Source organism: Toxorhynchites rutilus, chromosome 3, assembly GCF_029784135.1.
Source record: "Toxorhynchites rutilus septentrionalis strain SRP chromosome 3, ASM2978413v1, whole genome shotgun sequence".
Lineage (NCBI taxonomy): Eukaryota > Metazoa > Arthropoda > Insecta > Diptera > Culicidae > Toxorhynchites > Toxorhynchites rutilus.
In genome coordinates, this window is record NC_073746.1 from 182,255,806 (window position 1) to 182,276,271 (window position 20,466).

Consider the following 20,466-nt stretch of genomic DNA (forward strand, 5'->3'; position numbering starts at 1 on the left):
CTGAAAATAATCTGCCAGTTCCTCTGGAAATTTAAAAATACATTCACGTGACAGAGTTTATTTTAATGTTTTCTATCCATGTAACACTGTGACCAAATATTTTTCAATCAAGTACTATAAACAGGTGGTTATCGAGTTAGTATTAACCACTGGTGGGCTTCCAGTATTGAGGAAAATGTGGAAATATCTAATCGTTGCTGGAAAATAATCTGCCAGTTCCCCTTGGAATTGAAAATTACATTCAAGCGAAAGAGTTTATTTTAATGTTTTCTATCCATAAAATATCCAAATAATACATTTGGGTTTGTGATTTGTCAATCAAGTACAGTTAGCAGGTTAGCTTCTGAAGATTATTTTTCAGAACAAGGTTTTTCGTATCCTATATTGGATGCATAAAACCTTGTGCCTCCAACGTAACGCTCTCGTTTTCGAAGTCCCCCAAATATTCATTTATTCATTCATTCAGAATGGATTTAGATTCAACTTCAAACAAATGATCTCTAAATCAACGATAGTCCTACGTCACCCTTGCGGTTATACCATAGATATAACCCGCTTCCTGTTTTTTTTTATAATTTTCCAAGTATTTCCGCTAATAATAATATAACATCACTATCACACAATTTTGTTTCGCCTCAAGGCAATGGAGCACCCTTCTGCATATGTCGATTAGGTTTATATCTCGGATGAATTTTAGAATGTTTGAATCTCGAATGGATTTTACAGTCGATCTCGTTCTGGTTACAGAATGCAACATCGTGCTAATTTTAAACCCGATCGTGTTCCGGAATAAGGGTGAGTATCCGTTCCTCACTGTAACGGAGTTGGGTTATATTCACGATTGCATATTTTGTATTGACCGTGTATCAAGAATAAAGTTATCAGTTTCCATGAATTAATCAAACCGAACACAACGTTTTTCTTTGATATCGGAGTCCGTAAAATACGTTCTTGCTCCAGCTTGACACTCACGATTTGACTCAAGAACGGGGCAACGGATTTAACAGTCAATATCAGATTTGGTGCGTCTGTCGTGACCAGGTTCGCAATACTTAGAGGCCATCTTGGTGTATTTTTTCTTTTAGCTCGGGAGACACCTTTCGCTCCAGAAATCGTACACAGAATGAATCCTCCACTCGATACAATGCATTATCCAACATAGAGAATCCTGATCTCTCCCTTTCAATTCTCTCTTAGGCCTCTCATTCTCTTGAAGTGATGCCATATTCATTTGCGTTTTCCGACACTGTTATGTAAAGTGCACCAGAAATGGGTTGATTTTAGTGCAAATTAAATGAATCGATAATTAAAACATAGCATATAGATGTATATTTTCTCATGCCTGCTTTATATCCCACAGCGTCTTAGTCTGCATCAGGTTTATATGCCTCAAAAGAGATTATATACCACGAATATAGATCACGCACAGAAAAACAATTTCTATGGGGACTTGAGTGTCCGAAATTATTTAAATAAAAAAAAATTAATTGTTGGTGGGACGATGTTCGCCTGGTCAGCTAGTATATTATGAAAAATATTTCCGAAACTGTAACTGTAGAACATAACCATTAGCCACCGGTTAGTTTATAGTTTACAGTTTACAATCCTTCCATAAGTGCATTTCTTTTACAAGTGTGTATATGTATGACCTTTGTGTTTAGCAAATAACGAAAGTTAAACGTATTTTTTGTTCTTTTGCACATGTGAAGATTACAACGAATTATATATGAATCCGTTCAACCCGGCGATGAAGAGGACTAAAATCAAATAAGAATAGTCCGGTGATGATCTTATGCATTATATTCAATACATAATCCACGCCACTGACATTATTTTATACATTCCATTGAACAATATTCTAAAATAGGAAAAAGTCACTTGTCCAAAAAAGTTACTCCTATACTCACGTCGGAGTCTCAGACCGAAAGTGTTAAAAAAGTGACACACGTTCCCTTCGTACCAACACATACGATACGCTAAACCATGATGAACGACGAATAACGAAGCTAGAGAGAATCGCAAAGTCGTAGTGTTAATATTTTCTGAGAAATGAACGATTTATTGGTTTCTCGGTCTCACAGACCTATGCGCGAGTATAGGAGTATTAAAAACATAGTTAAACATCTATTATAAAACCGCAAACAAAGCGACGCGTCGTTGGGCCTGTCTATACAGAAACATATCATTAAAATGAACTGAACGGTTCAGTCACTAACCATTCATCTAAGTGAATCAGTTCTTTTCAACCGTTCTTTCGCTCTTTCATTCATCGCTATTAGGAACAACATAGAATGTTAGCTGGAACCCAACATCAATAGACAGCTATTCATTGAAAACGTTGGACTGGATAGGAGATTTTTTGACTCGTATGGGATTTATATTTTTGAAATTTAGTGGGAAAAGATAGTCTCTACTTCTTTAAAAGTCGCAAACTGTATATGAAAATATGGTTATCAGAAATTATGAGAGATTTAGAGAGTTAAAGAAAAAATACAGCAGTGATTTTTTTCTAATTTTCACTAACAATAAATCATACAAAAAATCATGATAACACGTGGACGCAATAGGCCAAACAATAGATTGAAAGCAAGGAAAAAACTTTTTTCTCAACTTGCTCCCATTAGAAGACTTTATGTTTAACTAATTAATGGATCGTCCCAGCTTCCACTAGATTTTTTTTTCTGATAATCAGAAAGTGTATGATTATAACGCGGAATTGAGAAAATACATGAAATTAGAAAAAAAAAAAAGACGGGTGGGTAATGTCGGGGACATAACCGGAGTGACGTAGGACTATACAAAGGGGACAGCTTTTGTTAAATATATATTTTAAATATATTGTTTTATTTTCTTCTCCTACGTGAATACCTACCTATCTACCTGAAAAATGGATTAGTTTACTGTTTACTCTTTATGAATATGTTGATGGTTCTGAAAAGAACCTTTGGTGTTGTGTTTTTGTTATCACTCGATATTCCCATCTTGTTCGGTTAAACCTTCCTGTTTAGCTATTGCGTTTGCCACTCGCCACAGCTTTCACAGTTGGAAAATTTCTTCCCATCCAGCTTGTGACATGTTGTTCAGTAAATTACATTTAATGCGACGTGCCGGAGAAACACTTTGCCACTCACTGAAACTAATTGTTGCCTTGATGAGCGCCGAACCGAAGCTGCTCTGTTCTTGATGCGGGTTTTCTGATTGTCGTGAGCAGCTTTGCAAGCCAACTCGAGCACTCCGACGGCCGAAACTCTATAATCGCTGTTAGGTATACTGGTGCTCCGGCACCAATCCGTTCGGCCTAGTTACCCTTGCGGAGCAATCAGTGAATGCGACCAACAGGGAACTGGAGACCTGCACGGTTCGAGTGAGACTTTGCCTTTCCCTTAACTTGTCCTCCTTTGTTACGTCCACGATGCCGATGCCGTACAACCACACGGGTTTACGGTTTGAAAGAAAATAAGATATTTTTTTGGGGTCCGCGTGTTGTATACTCTAGCGGTACACACTCACAGGATAGAGACAAATCGGCAGACTCAGCCAAAGAGGCGAGTCCAACGAGACGAACGAATGAGCGTTAAAAGGGAGCGATGGTAAAAAAATACATTCATTATGATTTGTTCGCTCGTTGGATTCATATGCAGGCTAAAAAGGGTTCTTTTCAGGATCACAAAATTATCTTCAATCTAAAGAGTTTATTGTTTTGTTATCACTCGATATCCCCATCTTGTTCGGCTAAACCTTCCTGTTTAGCGATTTGTTGCCACTCGCCACAGCTTTCACAGTTGGAAAATTTCTTCCCATCCAGCTTTGTGACATGTTGTACAGTAAATTACATTCAATGCGACGTGTCGAAGCGCCACTCAATGTCGCATTGGAGGCGATTTTAACCTGTAATTGAACATTTGCGATGACAGTGGTACAGTGTCGACTTTCAATGTGAGGTCATAATTTGGATCTCTATGTTTACAAAAATGTCCAACTAAATAATTCGCATTACATTTCCGTCCAATTAGCTAAATGTCGAACTAATTGTAAATTACTGTACTTTCAATCTGGAAACAATTTAAGAATTGGTGAAAATTTAATAATCTGGAAAGTTCCCAACTATCAATAAGCTCAGAACAACTGCCAAATTCACATACTCATCAGATCCTGGCAAACAAATTATGAAAAAATCAATTTGTGTTTTATTATTATTTTGGATAATGTTTTAGAAAGCATTGAACTGTATTTCCTAAACTCTTTTTTGGAAGGTTTAATGGCCCTGAAAAGCGCCTTGTTTTATGGAATGGTTCCAATTTAGAAAACTTTGTACTCGTGGTTTTGAAAAAAAAACCAATTCGCACGCCCTCGATGCCGCCTTGTTCTGGATTTGCCACCAAAGCAGTTTGTATAAAGAACAAACTTTTTTCTTCTGCTACCTGATGCCGTTTTGCGATTGCGTTTGCCACTCGCCACTCGCTGCAACTGCCTGTTGTCTTGATGTCCACCGAACCGAATGTGTTCTGTTCCGAATGCGGGTTTTCTTATCGTCGCGAGCAGCTTTGCCAGCTAACTCGATCACTTCGGCGGCCGAAACTATATAACGCCGGCTAGGTGGACTGGTGCACTGGTACTAACGCGCTCGGCCTAGCTACCCTTGCGGGGAACTCCAGATCAACACGGTTCGAGCGGGATTTTGCCGTTCCCCTTCACTTTTCCTCCTTTAACATGTCCAGACATGGCTGCTTGGGTTGGTTTGTTGATGTGTTGTGATGCGAACCGATGTGGTGTACGGTTTGGATGAGAATGATCCTTACGGCAGCGGAGCGGGGATTTTTAAGCTGACTGGCTGGCTCGAGAATTACGCATGTGTGAGACTGCGACCAATGTTTCGTTCATTTTTTTCTTTTTCCTTTCCAATCGTGCTTCATTCTATTTCGCTGCTGCTCTGGTTGCCCGTTTTGGTCGGTACGATTTGAGGAGCACAAAATAGACCAATCAAAAATGGGCACATAGTGCATTTTGACAATGCTTGATATTTCACAATTATTCAATTATTTATCTCAAGAAAAATGAAATGTTATTCGTTATGATAGATGCGTAGATATATTTCCTATCAATTGATGCAAAAACTTTTGCGATCTATTGAGAAATGCTCGAGTTATAAGCGTTCCAAATCTTGCATTTTTTCCTACTTGTTCAGTGCCTAGATTTCCATTTCACCCCCTATATCTTCCGGTTAGACGTAGTCCTACGTCAATATAACTTTGTCTTTAAAATTACCAAAATCTTATTTAGTTTAGAGCCCAAATTTTTGTATACATTAACAAAATAAACCCTGCGTTACATGCACTTTGTTCGTAAATGACAATATCGTTTATTTTTCTTATAAGTGTTAACGCTATATTTATCCATTCCGTCCAGCGTAAATCAGTTCAGCTGCACTCTTTCGTTCGCATCAGTTCACCCGCAAATGCTTCGTTCTAACAGTTCACTCAGGGGGTCTTCGTAGCCACATTGGTTGCGTGTTTGCTTAGTAAGCGATCGATCGTGAGTTCAAAACTCAGGGCTCTCATTGACCATCTTTGTGTTGTTACAGAATAACTACGACCACGCAACAATCATCTGCGATGGAGATCGATCCACGGTCGAAATAAGATCGATTCATCCATACAACTGCTCTGCTCTGCAAGACACATCGGGCTGCTGTTCTATTAATAATTCAACAATGATCATATCAACTGTCTCCGCTGTCCGGTGGTATAACTGGATAATGGAAGAACAGAAGGAATACTCTTACGCCAAAAAATGGCAACTGTGTAATATGCCAATTATAAATATGATAACCATGTGACATGTACACGATTGAAATTCGGTTCTGTTACAGCTAAAATGCCTAAAATAAACAAATGGGATAAAAAAACAGTTCACTCAATTAGTTCGTTCTCAAACAGTTCTTCCCCATACAGTTCGTTCTGAATCATTTCGTTCACAAACCGTTCGCTCGCAATCAGTTCGTAAGGCGAACTACCGTTTTTTGAAAAAGAACGACCATTCGTTCACTCTTTTTTGTGAACAAGTTCGTTCGTGCCATTGGTGAACGGTTTGCCCATCTCTACACCCAAACTAGCGTTGGCAGAAAACATTTCATCTTTGGCAGAAATGATGCCATTTAGTGTGCTGGAGAGTCAAATGAGCAAACAATGAGCTGTTTTAAAAGCTCAGAAATGGTTTGTATGTATGCGTGCAGACATCTCTTTCTGTTTTCTTTTCTGATTTCATTTGGGATTATGCAAAAAAAAGTCCATGCGACGTCAATGGGGATCGAACCAATGCCGGTTGGAATGCAAAACTATTTTACACGACCACGCTATCCACATGGCTAATGATGCTTCAGCAGTTGTTCAGCAAATATGGATAATATTGCACCTGATTACAAAATGATGTTGGGAAGAGTTTTCTAAGAGTAAAAAAGGAGCGCATGAAGGAGAACAATATCTATCTCGGTCTGAGCCGTGTATGTAACTTATTGGTTTTTTTTTCGCTCGCTCGCATGAATCTTATATTGCTGTACCATGTATATTATACAAATGCTTACCAGTATTTGTGAGTCATGACATTTTCTGTTATGTTATGTCTCATTTAATGTCATAAATCGGAATGACAAAACATGAGCTAAAAATCAATTTTGGGTGTACACCCGAACAGGAAACAATAAAATGAAATATTGCTACAACGTTATTTATATTTATTCGGACACGAGTCTTCAGCATGAAAACTGTTTTATCCATACAGAACACATTAAACTGTCCATTAAGGTGAAGGTGGAAGGAAGTTACAAATGGCTGCCACAATGGCACTCACTTCTTTCATCTCCCTCTCTCATCCCTTGCACGATATTCAATAATTCTGCGAAACAGTGTGTGGAAAATTATCTTTTCGCACACTTCCCATCAAGTAATATCAACCAAACTCTAATCGATTACTCACAAGATATTAAATTTTCATCTACCGTCGCAATGTATTATGAAAAACGTCGGAAAACTCGAGCTAGTGCTCTGAAAGTTAAATTTTCATTTTTCAATTTTCCGCAATGGTTTTGTTCATATTGGTGATAGCATCGTTATTTTTTCGACACTGATGCCAGACAATATCATCGAAACAGCTATAAAACCACTCAATAAAATATTATTCCTGAGTGATAGCGTTTCATGTCATGAAATCAATCAAATAAAATTGTGTCGATATCAATACAATTATTATGTTTACGTTTAATGGGTCTATAATGTAAGTTTTTGCAACCTTAATATTGGTTATGAAAATTATATTGGAACACTGCCACGGCTGCCTCTGCTATCAAAAAATTATAGGAGGTTGTGTCCAAGACACGACCGCATTGTTGACGTAGAATATTATTTTATAATGCTACGAAATTTTAATCCTTAGTGGAGAAAGTTTTGCTACTGACAAGCGAAACCAAATCACATACAAAATTCCAGAACGACATTTACTTTCTTGGTGACTAAATAAACGAAATAAACTCTTTCTGTTAATCTCAACAACCTCGAAAAGAGTAGCACTGCTTCATTATGATCAAGATTAGCGCAAATGCAATCCTAGTTGAAGGGAGTTTTGCAACTGGCACGCGAACCCAAATAAATCAATAACTTATTATAACTTATTGAATAACTTGGTATTCCCAAATAATTTTTTGGTTCACCACCTTAACACCTGCTTCACCACAGCATCAGTTCAATGCATTGATGCAATGTCAAAGGCTCCAAGGAAGCCTTTATGTATACGGAAAACAAACAAAGTCAACTGCTTGGGGAAAGGCTGAATATTTGCCTCAGCAGAGATTCATTACTAATACCCTAGCGCAAATATTTTCCTCCCGCTATCTCCCCTCCTTGTCACCACGTTCGGATCGACATGTTCACCCGCAACAGCGCAATACGTTAAAACGCACGCACGTACACACACAAATTTCCATATATCGATGGCTTGAAGCAATTAAATATGCACACACTTATCTCCGTTTTGCGCTCTTCTCAACAGAAGCCCTTTTTGTTAATATTGCCGGTCTAGACCAGCTTAGCTGTCATCCTTTGTGGAGAGTTTTGCTATCGTCGAGCGAAACCAATTGACGAATTTACGTTAGAATTGCAACCAGCTGGCGCAGCGAGTAAAATGAGGATGTTTTGTTTTTTTGGTATGAAATTCGTTAAAATTTTCTAGAAAAATCAAAATTTATCTTCAAATTTCCCGGTTTCATGTATTCTTTCCACGCTTAAAAGGTTAGAAAATCATCATTTTACAATGTGCTATTAACATTACGAGGAATGGCTTGTTATAAGTATTGTAACTTTATTTTTTTTCAACTAAGTAAACGATGAATAGGGTGTTTTGCGCTAAAAAATACTGCAAATCCTTCTCGTATCGGCCCCTACATAATCAATGATATCAGCCAATTTGATATGATATCGATTTCATCGCAATTATCCATAGTATCAATAACCGGTTTGCATTATCAAACTTAAACTTTTCGAAGATTATCTATGACTTTGGTCAAATCGCGTGTTGAAACCATCGTAAATATACAAAACTCCAACTTTCTTACCATATACTTACGACATTCAATGGCTGAAATGAATCTAAATTGAAATAAAATGAATAATCACCACCGAATCTTGCTTTTCAGTGCGTAAAATAAACAAACACCCTCACTTTTGTGGTTCTGAACTCTAATGTAGATGTCGCATAGGCTGATTCAGCTTTGCGTAAATTCGTCAATTCACAGACAAAATTCAAGAACATTTATTTCTTGGTGAACTGTCTATAGCCTAGCTTGATGATTCCCTACACAATTGTGTAGCTCAGAACCTTAATGCGATGGAGTCAGTTTGATGCAATTATTGCAATGCTCGAGACATCAGCGAGTCAGTAATTTGATCGCGTCCACAGCTCAATCAAAAACGAAGACATGTGATACTTTCAACTTCTTTAGTTCATTCGTCTCTAACCTTCAAAAAGACCCTTGGCCTCGTATTACTCCTCGCCGTCCGGCATAGCATATCCGGTATAGCATATCAAACAAATCTTGGGGAATTTTCTATTCGTTTTGTATGTAAAACCCCAAAATCCGTTCGCGATAAAAATTGTACCTAACGTTAAGTTTATTTCATAAAAACGTGACCTATTTTTTCAGATTTGGCACCCTTAATGAAAGACGTAGTTCTACGTAAAAAAAAATAGTAAACGAAAAAGTATTGCATTCAATCAAAATACCTCGCCAACAAAGAAAAGGGTTAAAGCTCTCCAACGTGAATATGTGAAAAAAACGATCATTGAAGGAAAATATTAGAGAATTATCAACATCGAGTTACTGTGCGGAAGAACTTGTTAATACCAAAAGAGCCCCAATCAATTCGCATGTGTTATAAATTTTCTCATGTTCCGCTCATGTATGATCAGAATTATATATATATATATACATATATATATATATATATATATATATATATATATATATATATATATATATATATATATATATATATATATATATATATATATATATATATATATATATATATATATATATTCGTAGTTGTTCGTAGAAACACATCGTTCATACATTTTACTTCAGTATCGAAGTGTTATTTTTTTCAAATGAATTCTATGACTCGTGTCAGTGAATCGCCACACAGTCTGATAAGTGAATTGATCTATTTACGTTCCAAAATCAAAACAAACCGGGTGATTTGCTCTTATCTCAAATACACTATTTCCCCACGAATACACGTGCTTTTATCTATACTACTACCAAGACGGGTCTATGGTACTAGGTGAGGCCGTTTCGTCACTAAGTTGGTTAGGGGAGCGGTATATGAAAACAGTACGGAAGAAAGCAGAAGGGGAATTATTTCCTTGAAGCGTGAAAGAGACAGACTGATCAGGAGCGAGCTTCGGCACTAGCGTATTGTGTTTTGTTTACAAACAAAACACAGTAGATTTCCAAGATGGCTGGAGAGTGGTTTTAGCAAGTTGGCCCACCTTAGGATATACTTCTACGCGCCTTGACTACTACAATGGCTTCGTTCCACCTTCACCTTAAGTCGCGTGCACAAGTGGTCAGATAATGTGAAAGCAACGACCAAAACAAAAGAGCATGACATGAGCAAACCACTCACTGACAAATCCCGGGAAGGTGATCACACATAAATGTTATAATAAATTCTTGTTAAATCATGAACTCACCTATGAATGCAGGTATAATCGGCACCGTGATTCGAAGCAACATTAATCATTACATAGTTATACGGCCTCGTTGATAAAATAGAAAAATTAAATGATTGAAGAAAGTCCTTTTCGGCATCAAAAATGAAGTTTCCAAAAAAGAAACTGCTACTATCCATAAAAACATTTTCTAATCCCTAGAATTGAAAAACATATTCAAAGTGATAATGATTAATATACATACACATTTAACGGTTACCCAAACAGAGAATTCTTTTACCGCACTACTACTTGACATATCAGGTAATATATTTTTAGGAACATGTTCTATCGTAACGCCATCTAGAATAACACTATCCATAAGCCTGATAGCGATACTAGCAGAAGAACCATAAAAAGCTTGACAGTGACCCGGACAATTTTCCTGGACAAGAAAAATGAAGCAAGTGACTTTATTTTCCCCATTTTGGTCTAACTTACCTGTATAATACAGCAATGCCTATTCGACAATTTTCTCCTACCAATTTTCAAACTTTGCTCGACAAAAGATTGCACAATAAATTTCCATTGTTTGACCCTCACACTAACCACTTTACCACCAAAGTCAGCGGACGCATAATCGGGTCTCCCAAATTTATCGTTGTTAATTTTTTCCAAATAATCGATACGATTTTGGAGAACTTCAATTCTTGTTTGGGCTTCTCGGAGCTCAAAAATCGTTTGCTTCTGAAAATCGTGCGTTGAAAGCTCCGTTTTCTCGAAGTCGTCAGTGAAACCTCCATTGTTCAGAACATGTTTCTAAATTTGTCAAATCGAAAATAAGAAGGCATTTTTTGAACATACAACTAAAACATACCGTTAGAGCTCCCAGATTTTCTCGCAGGTCAGCTATATGCTGCTTATTCGTATTTTGTTGCAGGTATGACCAAAAACAAACGCTCAAAATCACAGTGAATAATATAGAGAACACATAGCTAACGTTCCCATTTCGTGCATCCGGTTGAGGTCCTCCTTCAACGTTCATTTCAAAAGTTGGATTTTTTTCAAACATTTGACTTTTTGAGCAAGAAACCTCTTCAGCAACAAATGTCGTTGTGGTTGTAAACAACATTCTGGCGTGATTGAAGTTATCCCTTCCTCAGAACTTTACCAATGACAGGTAAACAAGAAGTTCAATGTAGAACAAAAAACTAATTGGGACGTGTGCGATACCTATGTTTTGCGTCAAAATATTGTAAATTACTGCTTTATAAATATTAAGATTTGACCGCAAGCGGTTCGATTTGTGATCAAAGTTGTCTGCATTACATCATAATCGCATATTGAACAGTATATCTTACAAACGCACAGTGTATAAACACCGGAGCCGGAACCATAGAATGTCAGCAACGATGGACAATAATGATAATGACAATTATTGCTATCAGCAAGGTGCAAAACCGGGTAATGCCAGCAAGGGAGCGATCCCCAAGACATCCACAATAAAATATCAAAATCAGTTCAACAACAACAATAACGTAGCTGAGCAGGAAAATTTGATGCCGCAAATAAATGGTGCTCAATCCGGACACATATGCTTGGAGCGATTAGACAGACGAATCTCGGATGAAACCGGTATGTATTTTTTGTTCGTTTGCTTCGAACCGATGGGAAGGCCAACGTTTGGATGGAAGCCGAATATCCCCTTGGTCCATCATCCTTATGATGTGAAATGTTATGCAAATAGGTCCAACACTTTGGATAGCCGGCTCAAACATTTGAATATTAAACTATCTGTGAAAATAATTAATTGCTCCCCGTAATTTAAATCCATTCCTCATGAAATCTTGTTTTTAATAAAGTAATGTAAGCTTCAGCTTCAGATTCCTTAACGCTAGGAACAATCGTATAAATTATCAAACTATTCACCGTATATTAACCATTTCACTTGTCCGTGGAAAATGGAAAACATCATATGAACGGCCAGGTTCACGCCTCACCATCGCACGAGGAACTAGTTGAGCTGGATCCTGAGGAGGCTGAATTGGATGGTGATTTTTCCGACAATTCCCTCGGCAATCTTTCTTATATCAGCGAGAACGGCATCATCGAGGAAATAATCCTACTTCCAGATAACATCTATTCCGACGATGAAAACGGATCTGCTTCCGATGACTGCATCTATGCATACAGAGGTGACGATGATGCGCCAAATCCGTTAGATCACCGGGATCTGCAGGCAGATGATGAGACTGATTTTTTGGAGATGGATTTTGACCCAGAGCCAAGCTCAGAATTGGAGAATCTGTTGGAAAATCAAGATGAAGAGGACTAAAATCAAATAAGAATAGTCCGGTGATGATCTTATGCATTATATTCAATACATAATCCACGCCACTGACATTATTTTATACATTCCATTGAACAATATTCTAAAATAGGAAAAAGTCACTTGTCCAAAAAAGTTATTCCTATACTCACGTCGGAGTCTCAGACCGAAAGTGTTAAAAAAGTGACACACGTTCCCTTCGTACCAACACATACGATACGCTAAACCATGACGAACGACGAATAACGAAGCTAGAGAGAATCGCAAAGTCGTAGTGTTAATATTTTCTGAGAAATGAACGATTTATTGGTTTCTCGGTCTCACAGACCTATGCGCGAGTATAGGAGTATTAAAAACATAGTTAAACATCTATTATAAAACCGCAAACAAAGCGACGCGTCGTTGGGCCTGTCTATACAGAAACATATCATTAAAATGAACTGAACGGTTCAGTCACTAACCATTCATCTAAGTGAATCAGTTCTTTTCAACCGTTCTTTCGCTCTTTCATTCATCGCTATTAGGAACAACATAGAATGTTAGCTGGAACCCAACATCAATAGACAGCTATTCATTGAAAACGTTGGACTGGATAGAAGATTTTTTGACTCGTATGGGATTTATATTTTTGAAATTTAGTGGGAAAAGATAGTCTCTACTTCTTTAAAAGTCGCAAACTTTTATATGAAAATATGGTTATCAGAAATTATGAGAGATTTAGAGAGTTAAAGAAAAAATACAGCAGCGATTTTTTTCTAATTTTCACTAACAATAAATCATACAAAAAATCATGATAACACGTGGACGCAATAGGCCAAACAATAGATTGAAAGCAAGGAAAAAACTTTTTTCTCAACTTTCTCCCATTAGAAGACTTTATGTTTAACTAATTAATGGATCGTCCCAGCTTCCACTAGATTTTTTTTTCTGATAATCAGAAAGTGTATGATTATAACGCGGAATTGAGAAAATACATGAAATTAGAAGAAAAAAAGACGGGTGGGTAATGTCGGGGACATAACCGGAGTGACGTAGGACTATACAAAGGGGACAGCTTTTGTTAAATATATATTTTAAATATATTGTTTTATTTTCTTCTCCTTCGTGAATACCTACCTATCTGTGTGGTACTCTATAAGAGAACGACTGACTTCAACAAGTATTCTCTCAAATATATATTAACCGCAGGCGTACACTCAACTGTGTCGACATAATGGCGGTGTAGAAGTCCGACACCACATAAACCGTTGCGCAGCAACCGTTGGCACTTCACTTCACTTTTAACCATCACCGAGCACGAGGTAAGACGTTCCTGCATCAGGACAGCTACGCTGGGGGAATTCCCCAAACAAGCACATCCGAGAAACTCACACTATCTACCTGAAAAATGGATTAGTTTACTGTTTACTCTTTATGAATATGTTGATGGTTCTGAAAAGAACCTTTGGTGTTGTGTTTTTGTTATCACTCGATATTCCCATCTTGTTCGGTTAAACCTTCCTGTTTAGCTATTGCGTTTGCCACTCGCCACAGCTTTCACAGTTGGAAAATTTCTTCCCATCCAGCTTGTGACATGTTGTTCAGTAAATTACATTTAATGCGACGTGCCGGAGAAACACTTTGCCACTCACTGAAACTAATTGTTGCCTTGATGAGCGCCGAACCGAAGCTGCTCTGTTCTTGATGCGGGTTTTCTGATTGTCGTGAGCAGCTTTGCAAGCCAACTCGAGCACTCCGACGGCCGAAACTCTATAATCGCTGTTAGGTATACTGGTGCTCCGGCACCAATCCGTTCGGCCTAGTTACCCTTGCGGAGCAATCAGTGAATGCGACCAACAGGGAACTGGAGACCTGCACGGTTCGAGTGAGACTTTGCCTTTCCCTTAACTTGTCCTCCTTTGTTACGTCCACGATGCCGATGCCGTACAACCACACGGGTTTACGGTTTGAAAGAAAATAAGATATTTTTTTGGGGTCCGCGTGTTTTATACTCTAGCGGTACACACTCACAGGATAGAGACAAATCGGCAGACTCAGCCAAAAAGGCGAGTCCAACGAGACGAACGAATGAGCGTTAAAAGGGAGCGATGGTAAAAAAATACATTCATTATGATTTGTTCGCTCGTTGGATTCACATGCAGGCTAAAAAGGGTTCTTTTCAGGATCACAAAATTATCTTCAATCTAAAGAGTTTATTGTTTTGTTATCACTCGATATCCCCATCTTGTTCGGCTAAACCTTCCTGTTTAGCGATTTGTTGCCACTCGCCACAGCTTTCACAGTTGGAAAATTTCTTCCCATCCAGCTTTGTGACATGTTGTACAGTAAATTACATTCAATGCGACGTGCCGAAGCGCCACTCAGTGTCGCATTGGAGGCGATTTTAACCTGTAATTGAACATTTGCGATGACAGTGGTACAGTGTCGACTTTCAATGTGAGGTCATAATTTGGATCTCTATGTTTACAAAAATGTCCAACTAAATAAGTCGCATTACATGTCCGTCCAATTAGCTAAATGTCGAACTAATTGTAAATTACTGTACTTTCAATCTGGAAACAATTTAAGAATTGGTGAAAATTGAATAATCTGGAAAGTTCCCAACTATCAATAAGCTCAGAACAACTGCCAAATTCACATACTCATCAGATCCTGGCAAACAAATTATGAAAAAATCAATTTGTGTTTTATTATTATTTTGGATAATGTTTTAGAAAGCATTGAACTGTATTTCCTAAACTCTTTTTTGGAAGGTTTAATGGCCCTGAAAAGCGCCTTGTTTTATGGAATGGTTCCAATTTAGAAAACTTTGTACTCGTGGTTTTGAAAAAAAAACCAATTCGAACGCCCTCGATGCCGCCTTGTTCTGGATTTGCCACCAAAGCAGTTTGTATAAAGAACAAACTTTTTTCTTCTGCTACCTGATGCCGTTTTGCGATTGCGTTTGCCACTCGCCACTCGCTGCAACTGCCTGTTGTCTTGATGTCCACCGAACCGAATGTGTTCTGTTCCGAATGCGGGTTTTCTTATCGTCGCGAGCAGCTTTGCCAGCTAACTCGATCACTTCGGCGGCCGAAACTATATAACGCCGGCTAGGTGGACTGGTGCACTGGTACTAACGCGCTCGGCCTAGCTACCCTTGCGGGGAACTCCAGATCAACACGGTTCGAGCGGGATTTTGCCTTTCCCTTCACTTTTCCTCCTTTAACATGTCCAGACATGGCTGCTTGGGTTGGTTTGTTGATGTGTTGTGATGCGAACCGATGTGGTGTACGGTTTGGATGAGAATGATCCTTACGGCAGCGGAGCGGGGATTTTTAAGCTGACTGGCTGGCTCGAGAATTACGCATGTGTGAGACTGCGACCAATGTTTCGTTCATTTTTTTCTTTTTCCTTTCCAATCGTGCTTCATTCTATTTCGCTGCTGCTCTGGTTGCCCGTTTTGGTCGGTACGATTTGAGGAGCACAAAATAGACCAATCAAAAATGGGCACATAGTGCATTTTGACAATGCTTGATATTTCACAATTATTCAATTATTTATCTCAAGAAAAATGAAATGTTATTCGTTATGATAGATGCGTAGATATATTTCCTATCAATTGATGCAAAAACTTTTGCGATCTATTGAGAAATGCTCGAGTTATAAGCGTTCCAAATCTTGCATTTTTTCCTACTTGTTCAGTGCCTAGATTTCCATTTCACCCCCTATATCTTCCGGTTAGACGTAGTCCTACGTCAATATAACTTTGTCTTTAAAATTACCAAAATCTTATTTAGTTTAGAGCCCAAATTTTTGTATACATTAACAAAATAAACCCTGCGTTACATGCACTTTGTTCGTAAATGACAATATCGTTTATTTTTCTTATAAGTGTTAATGCTATATTTATCCATTCCGTCCAGCGTAAATCAGTTCAGCTGCACTCTTTCGTTCGCATCAGTTCACCCGCAAACGCTTCGTTCTAACAGTTCACTCAGGGGGTCTTCGTAGCCACAATGGTTGCGTGTTTGCTTAGTAAGCGATCGATCGTGAGTTCAAAACTCAGGGCTCTCATTGACCATCTTTGTGTTGTTACAGAATAACTACGACCACGCAACAATCCTCTGCGATGGAGATCGATCCACGGTCGAAATAAGATCGATTCATCCATACAAATGCTCTGCTCTGCAAGACACTGTTCTATTAATAATTCAACAATGATCATATCAACTGTCTCCGCTGTCCGGTGGTATAACTGGATAATGGAAGAATAGAAGGAATACTCTTACGCCAAAAAATGGCAACTGTGTAATATGCCAATTATAAATATGATAACCATGTGACATGTACACGATTGAAATTCGGTTCTGTTACAGCTAAAATGCCTAAAATAAACAAATGGGATAAAAAAACAGTTCACTCAATTAGTTCGTTCTCAAACAGTTCTTCCCCATACAGTTCGTTCTGAATCATTTCGTTCACAAACCGTTCGCTCGCAATCAGTTCGTAAGGCGAACTACCGTTTTTTGAAAAAGAACGACCATTCGTTCACTCTTTTTTGTGAACAAGTTCGTTCGTGCCATTCAAGTTCGTTCGTGCCATTGGTGAACGGTTTGCCCATCTCTACACCCAAACTAGCGTTGGCAGAAAACATTTCATCTTTGGCAGAAATGATGCCATTTAGTGTGCTGGAGAGTCAAATGAGCAAACAATGAGCTGTTTTAAAAGCTCAGAAATGGTTTGTATGTATGCGTGCAGACATCTCTTTCTGTTTTCTTTTCTGATTTCATTTGGGATTATGCAAAAAAAAGTCCATGCGACGTCAATGGGGATCGAACCAATGCCGGTTGGAATGCAAAACTATTTTACACGACCACGCTATCCACATGGCTAATGATGCTTCAGCAGTTGTTCAGCAAATATGGATAATATTGCACCTGATTACAAAATGATGTTGGGAAGAGTTTTCTAAGAGTAAAAAAGGAGCGCATGAAGGAGAACAATATCTATCTCGGTCTGAGCCGTGTATGTAACTTATTGGTTTTTTTTTCGCTCGCTCGCATGAATCTTATATTGCTGTACCATGTATATTATACAAATGCTTACCAGTATTTGTGAGTCATGACATTTTCTGTTATGTTATGTCTCATTTAATGTCATAAATCGGAATGACAAAACATGAGCTAAAAATCAATTTTGGGTGTACACCCGAACAGGAAACAATAAAATGAAATATTGCTACAACGTTATTTATATTTATTCGGACACGAGTCTTCAGCATGAAAACTGTTTTATCCATACAGAACACATTAAACTGTCCATTAAGGTGAAGGTGGAAGGAAGCCACAAATGGCTGCCACAATGGCACTCACTTCTTTCATCTCCCTCTCTCATCCCTTGCACGATATTCAATAATTCTGCGAAACAGTGTGTGGAAAATTATCTTTTCGCACACTTCCCATCAAGTAATATCAACCAAACTCTAATCGATTACTCACAAGATATTAAATTTTCATCTACCGTCGCAATGTATTATGAAAAACGTCGGAAAACTCGAGCTAGTGCTCTGAAAGTTAAATTTTCATTTTTCAATTTTCCGCAATGGTTTTGTTCATATTGGTGATAGCATCGTTATTTTTTCGACACTGATGCCAGACAATATCATCGAAACAGCTATAAAACCACTCAATAAAATATTATTCCTGAGTGATAGCGTTTCATGTCATGAAATCAATCAAATAAAATTGTGTCGATATCAATACAATTATTATGTTTACGTTTAATGGGTCTATAATGTAAGTTTTTGCAACCTTAATATTGGTTATGAAAATTATATTGGAACACTGCCACGGCTGCCTCTGCTATCAAAAAATTATAGGAGGTTGTGTCCAAGACACGACCGCATTGTTGACGTAGAATATTATTTTATAATGCTACGAAATTTTAATCCTTAGTGGAGAAAGTTTTGCTACTGACAAGCGAAACCAAATCACATACAAAATTCCAGAACGACATTTACTTTCATGGTGACTAAATAAACGAAATAAACTCTTTCTGTTAATCTCAACAACCTCGAAAAGAGTAGCACTGCTTCATTATGATCAAGATTAGCGCAAATGCAATCCTAGTTGAAGGGAGTTTTGCAACTGGCACGCGAACCCAAATAAATCAATAACTTATTATAACTTATTGAATAACTTGGTATTCCCAAATAATTTTTTGGTTCACCACCTTAACACCTGCTTCACCACAGCATCAGTTCAATGCATTGATGCAATGTCAAAGGCTCCAACGAAGCCTTTATGTATACGGAAAACTAACAAAGTCAACTGCTTGGGGAAAGGCTGAATATTTGCCTCAGCAGAGATTCATTACTAATACCCTAGCGCAAATATTTTCCTCCCGCTATCTCCCCTCCTTGTCACCACGTTCGGATCGACATGTTCACCCGCAACAGCGCAATACGTTAAAACGCACGCACGTACACACACAAATTTCCATATATCGATGGCTTGAAGCAATTAAATATGCACACACTTATCTCCGTTTTGCGCTCTTCTCAACAGAAGCCCTTTTTGTTAATATTGCCGGTCTAGACCAGCTTAGCTGTCATCCTTTGTGGAGAGTTTTGCTATCGTCGAGCGAAACCAATTGACGAATTTACGTTAGAATTGCAACCAGCTGGCGCAGCGAGTAAAATGAGGATGTTTTGTTTTTTTGGTATGAAATTCGTTAAAATTTTCTAGAAAAATCAAAATTTATCTTCAAATTTCCCGGTTTCATGTATTCTTTCCACGCTTAAAAGGTTAGAAAATCATCATTTTACAATGTGCTATTAACATTACGAGGAATGGCTTGTTATAAGTATTGTAACTTTAATTTTTTTCAACTAAGTAAACGATGAATAGGGTGTTTTGCGCTAAAAAATACTGCAAATCCTTCTCGTATCGGCCCCTACATAATCAATGATATCAGCCAATTTGATATGATATCGATTTCATCGCAATTATCCATAGTATCAATAACCGGTTTGCATTATCAAACTTAAACTTTTCGAAGATTATCTATGACTTTGGTCAAATCGCGTGTTGAAACCATCGTAAATATACAAAACTCCAACTTTCTTACCATATACTTACGACATTCAATGGCTGAAATGAATCTAAATTGAAATAAAATGAATAATCACCACCGAATCTTGCTTTTCAGTGCGTAAAATAAACAAACACCCTCACTTTTGTGGTTCTGAACTCTAATGTAGATGTCGCATAGGCTGATTCAGCTTTGCGTAAATTCGTCAATTCACAGACAAAATTCCAGAACATTTATTTCTTGGTGAACTGTCTATAGCCTAGCTTGATGATTCCCTACACAATTGTGTAGCTCAGAACCTTAATGCGATGGAGTCAGTTTGATGCAATTATTGCAATGCTCGAGACATCAGCGAGTCAGTAATTTGATCGCGTCCACAGCTCAATCAAAAACGAAGACATGTGATACTTTCAACTTCTTTAGTTCATTCGTCTCTAACCTTCAAAAAGACCCTTGGCCTCGTATTACTCCTCGCCGTCCGGCATAGCATATCAAACAAGTCTTGGGGAATTTTCTATTCGTTTTGTATGTAAAACCCCAAAATCCGTTCGCGATAAAAATTGTACCTAACGTTAAGTTTATTTCATAAAAACGTGACCTATTTTTTCAGATTTGGCTCCCTTAATGAAAGACGTAGTTCTACGTAAAAAAAATAGTAAACGAAAAAGTATTGCATTCAATCAAAATACCTCGCCAACAAAGAAAAGGGTTAAAGCTCTCCAACGTGAATATGTGAAAAAAAACGATCATTGAAGGAAAATATTAGAGAATTATCAACATCGAGTTACTGTGCGGAAGAACTTGTTAATACCAAAAGAGCCCCAATCAATTCGCATGTGTTATAAATTTTCTCATGTTCCGCT

The 20,466-nt window shown here is 37.9% G+C and overlaps 4 protein-coding genes across 5 annotated transcripts in view; 2 read left to right on the forward strand and 2 right to left on the reverse strand.

Moving 5' to 3' along the window:
• LOC129779672 (cytohesin-1) overlaps nt 1-10,372 on the reverse strand; it is a 120,459-nt gene extending 110,087 nt beyond the window's left edge. The window contains exon 1 of the mRNA XM_055787292.1: nt 10,243-10,372. The gene's annotated coding sequence lies outside the window, so the exon portion shown is untranslated. The remainder of the gene's footprint in view (nt 1-10,242) is intronic.
• The window catches only part of LOC129779673 (uncharacterized), a 48,500-nt gene that overhangs the window by 11,035 nt on the left and 16,999 nt on the right, over nt 1-20,466 (forward strand). The gene's annotated exons all lie outside the window — the stretch shown is intronic.
• Nucleotides 10,145-11,408, reverse strand: LOC129779674 (SUN domain-containing protein 2). The gene is made up of 4 exons (XM_055787296.1): nt 11,078-11,408; nt 10,702-11,019; nt 10,481-10,645; nt 10,145-10,418 (listed from the first exon to the last, which is right to left on the reverse strand). The coding sequence occupies exons 1-4, from the start codon at nt 11,330-11,332 to the stop codon at nt 10,239-10,241; spliced, it is 918 nt and encodes a 305-aa protein (XP_055643271.1). The 5' UTR covers nt 11,333-11,408; the 3' UTR covers nt 10,145-10,238.
• Nucleotides 12,156-16,569, forward strand: LOC129779675 (uncharacterized). Of its 2 annotated transcripts, none has more exons than XM_055787297.1 (2): nt 12,156-12,555; nt 16,435-16,569. In XM_055787297.1, exon 1 carries the CDS (start codon nt 12,176-12,178, stop codon nt 12,533-12,535), a length of 360 nt encoding a protein of 119 aa, XP_055643272.1. In that variant the 5' UTR covers nt 12,156-12,175; the 3' UTR covers nt 12,536-12,555; nt 16,435-16,569. The 2 variants fall into 2 exon arrangements, with proteins under 2 accessions (XP_055643272.1, XP_055643273.1); XM_055787298.1 differs by lacking the exon at nt 16,435-16,569 and having other exon boundaries at nt 12,156-12,251; nt 12,333-13,611.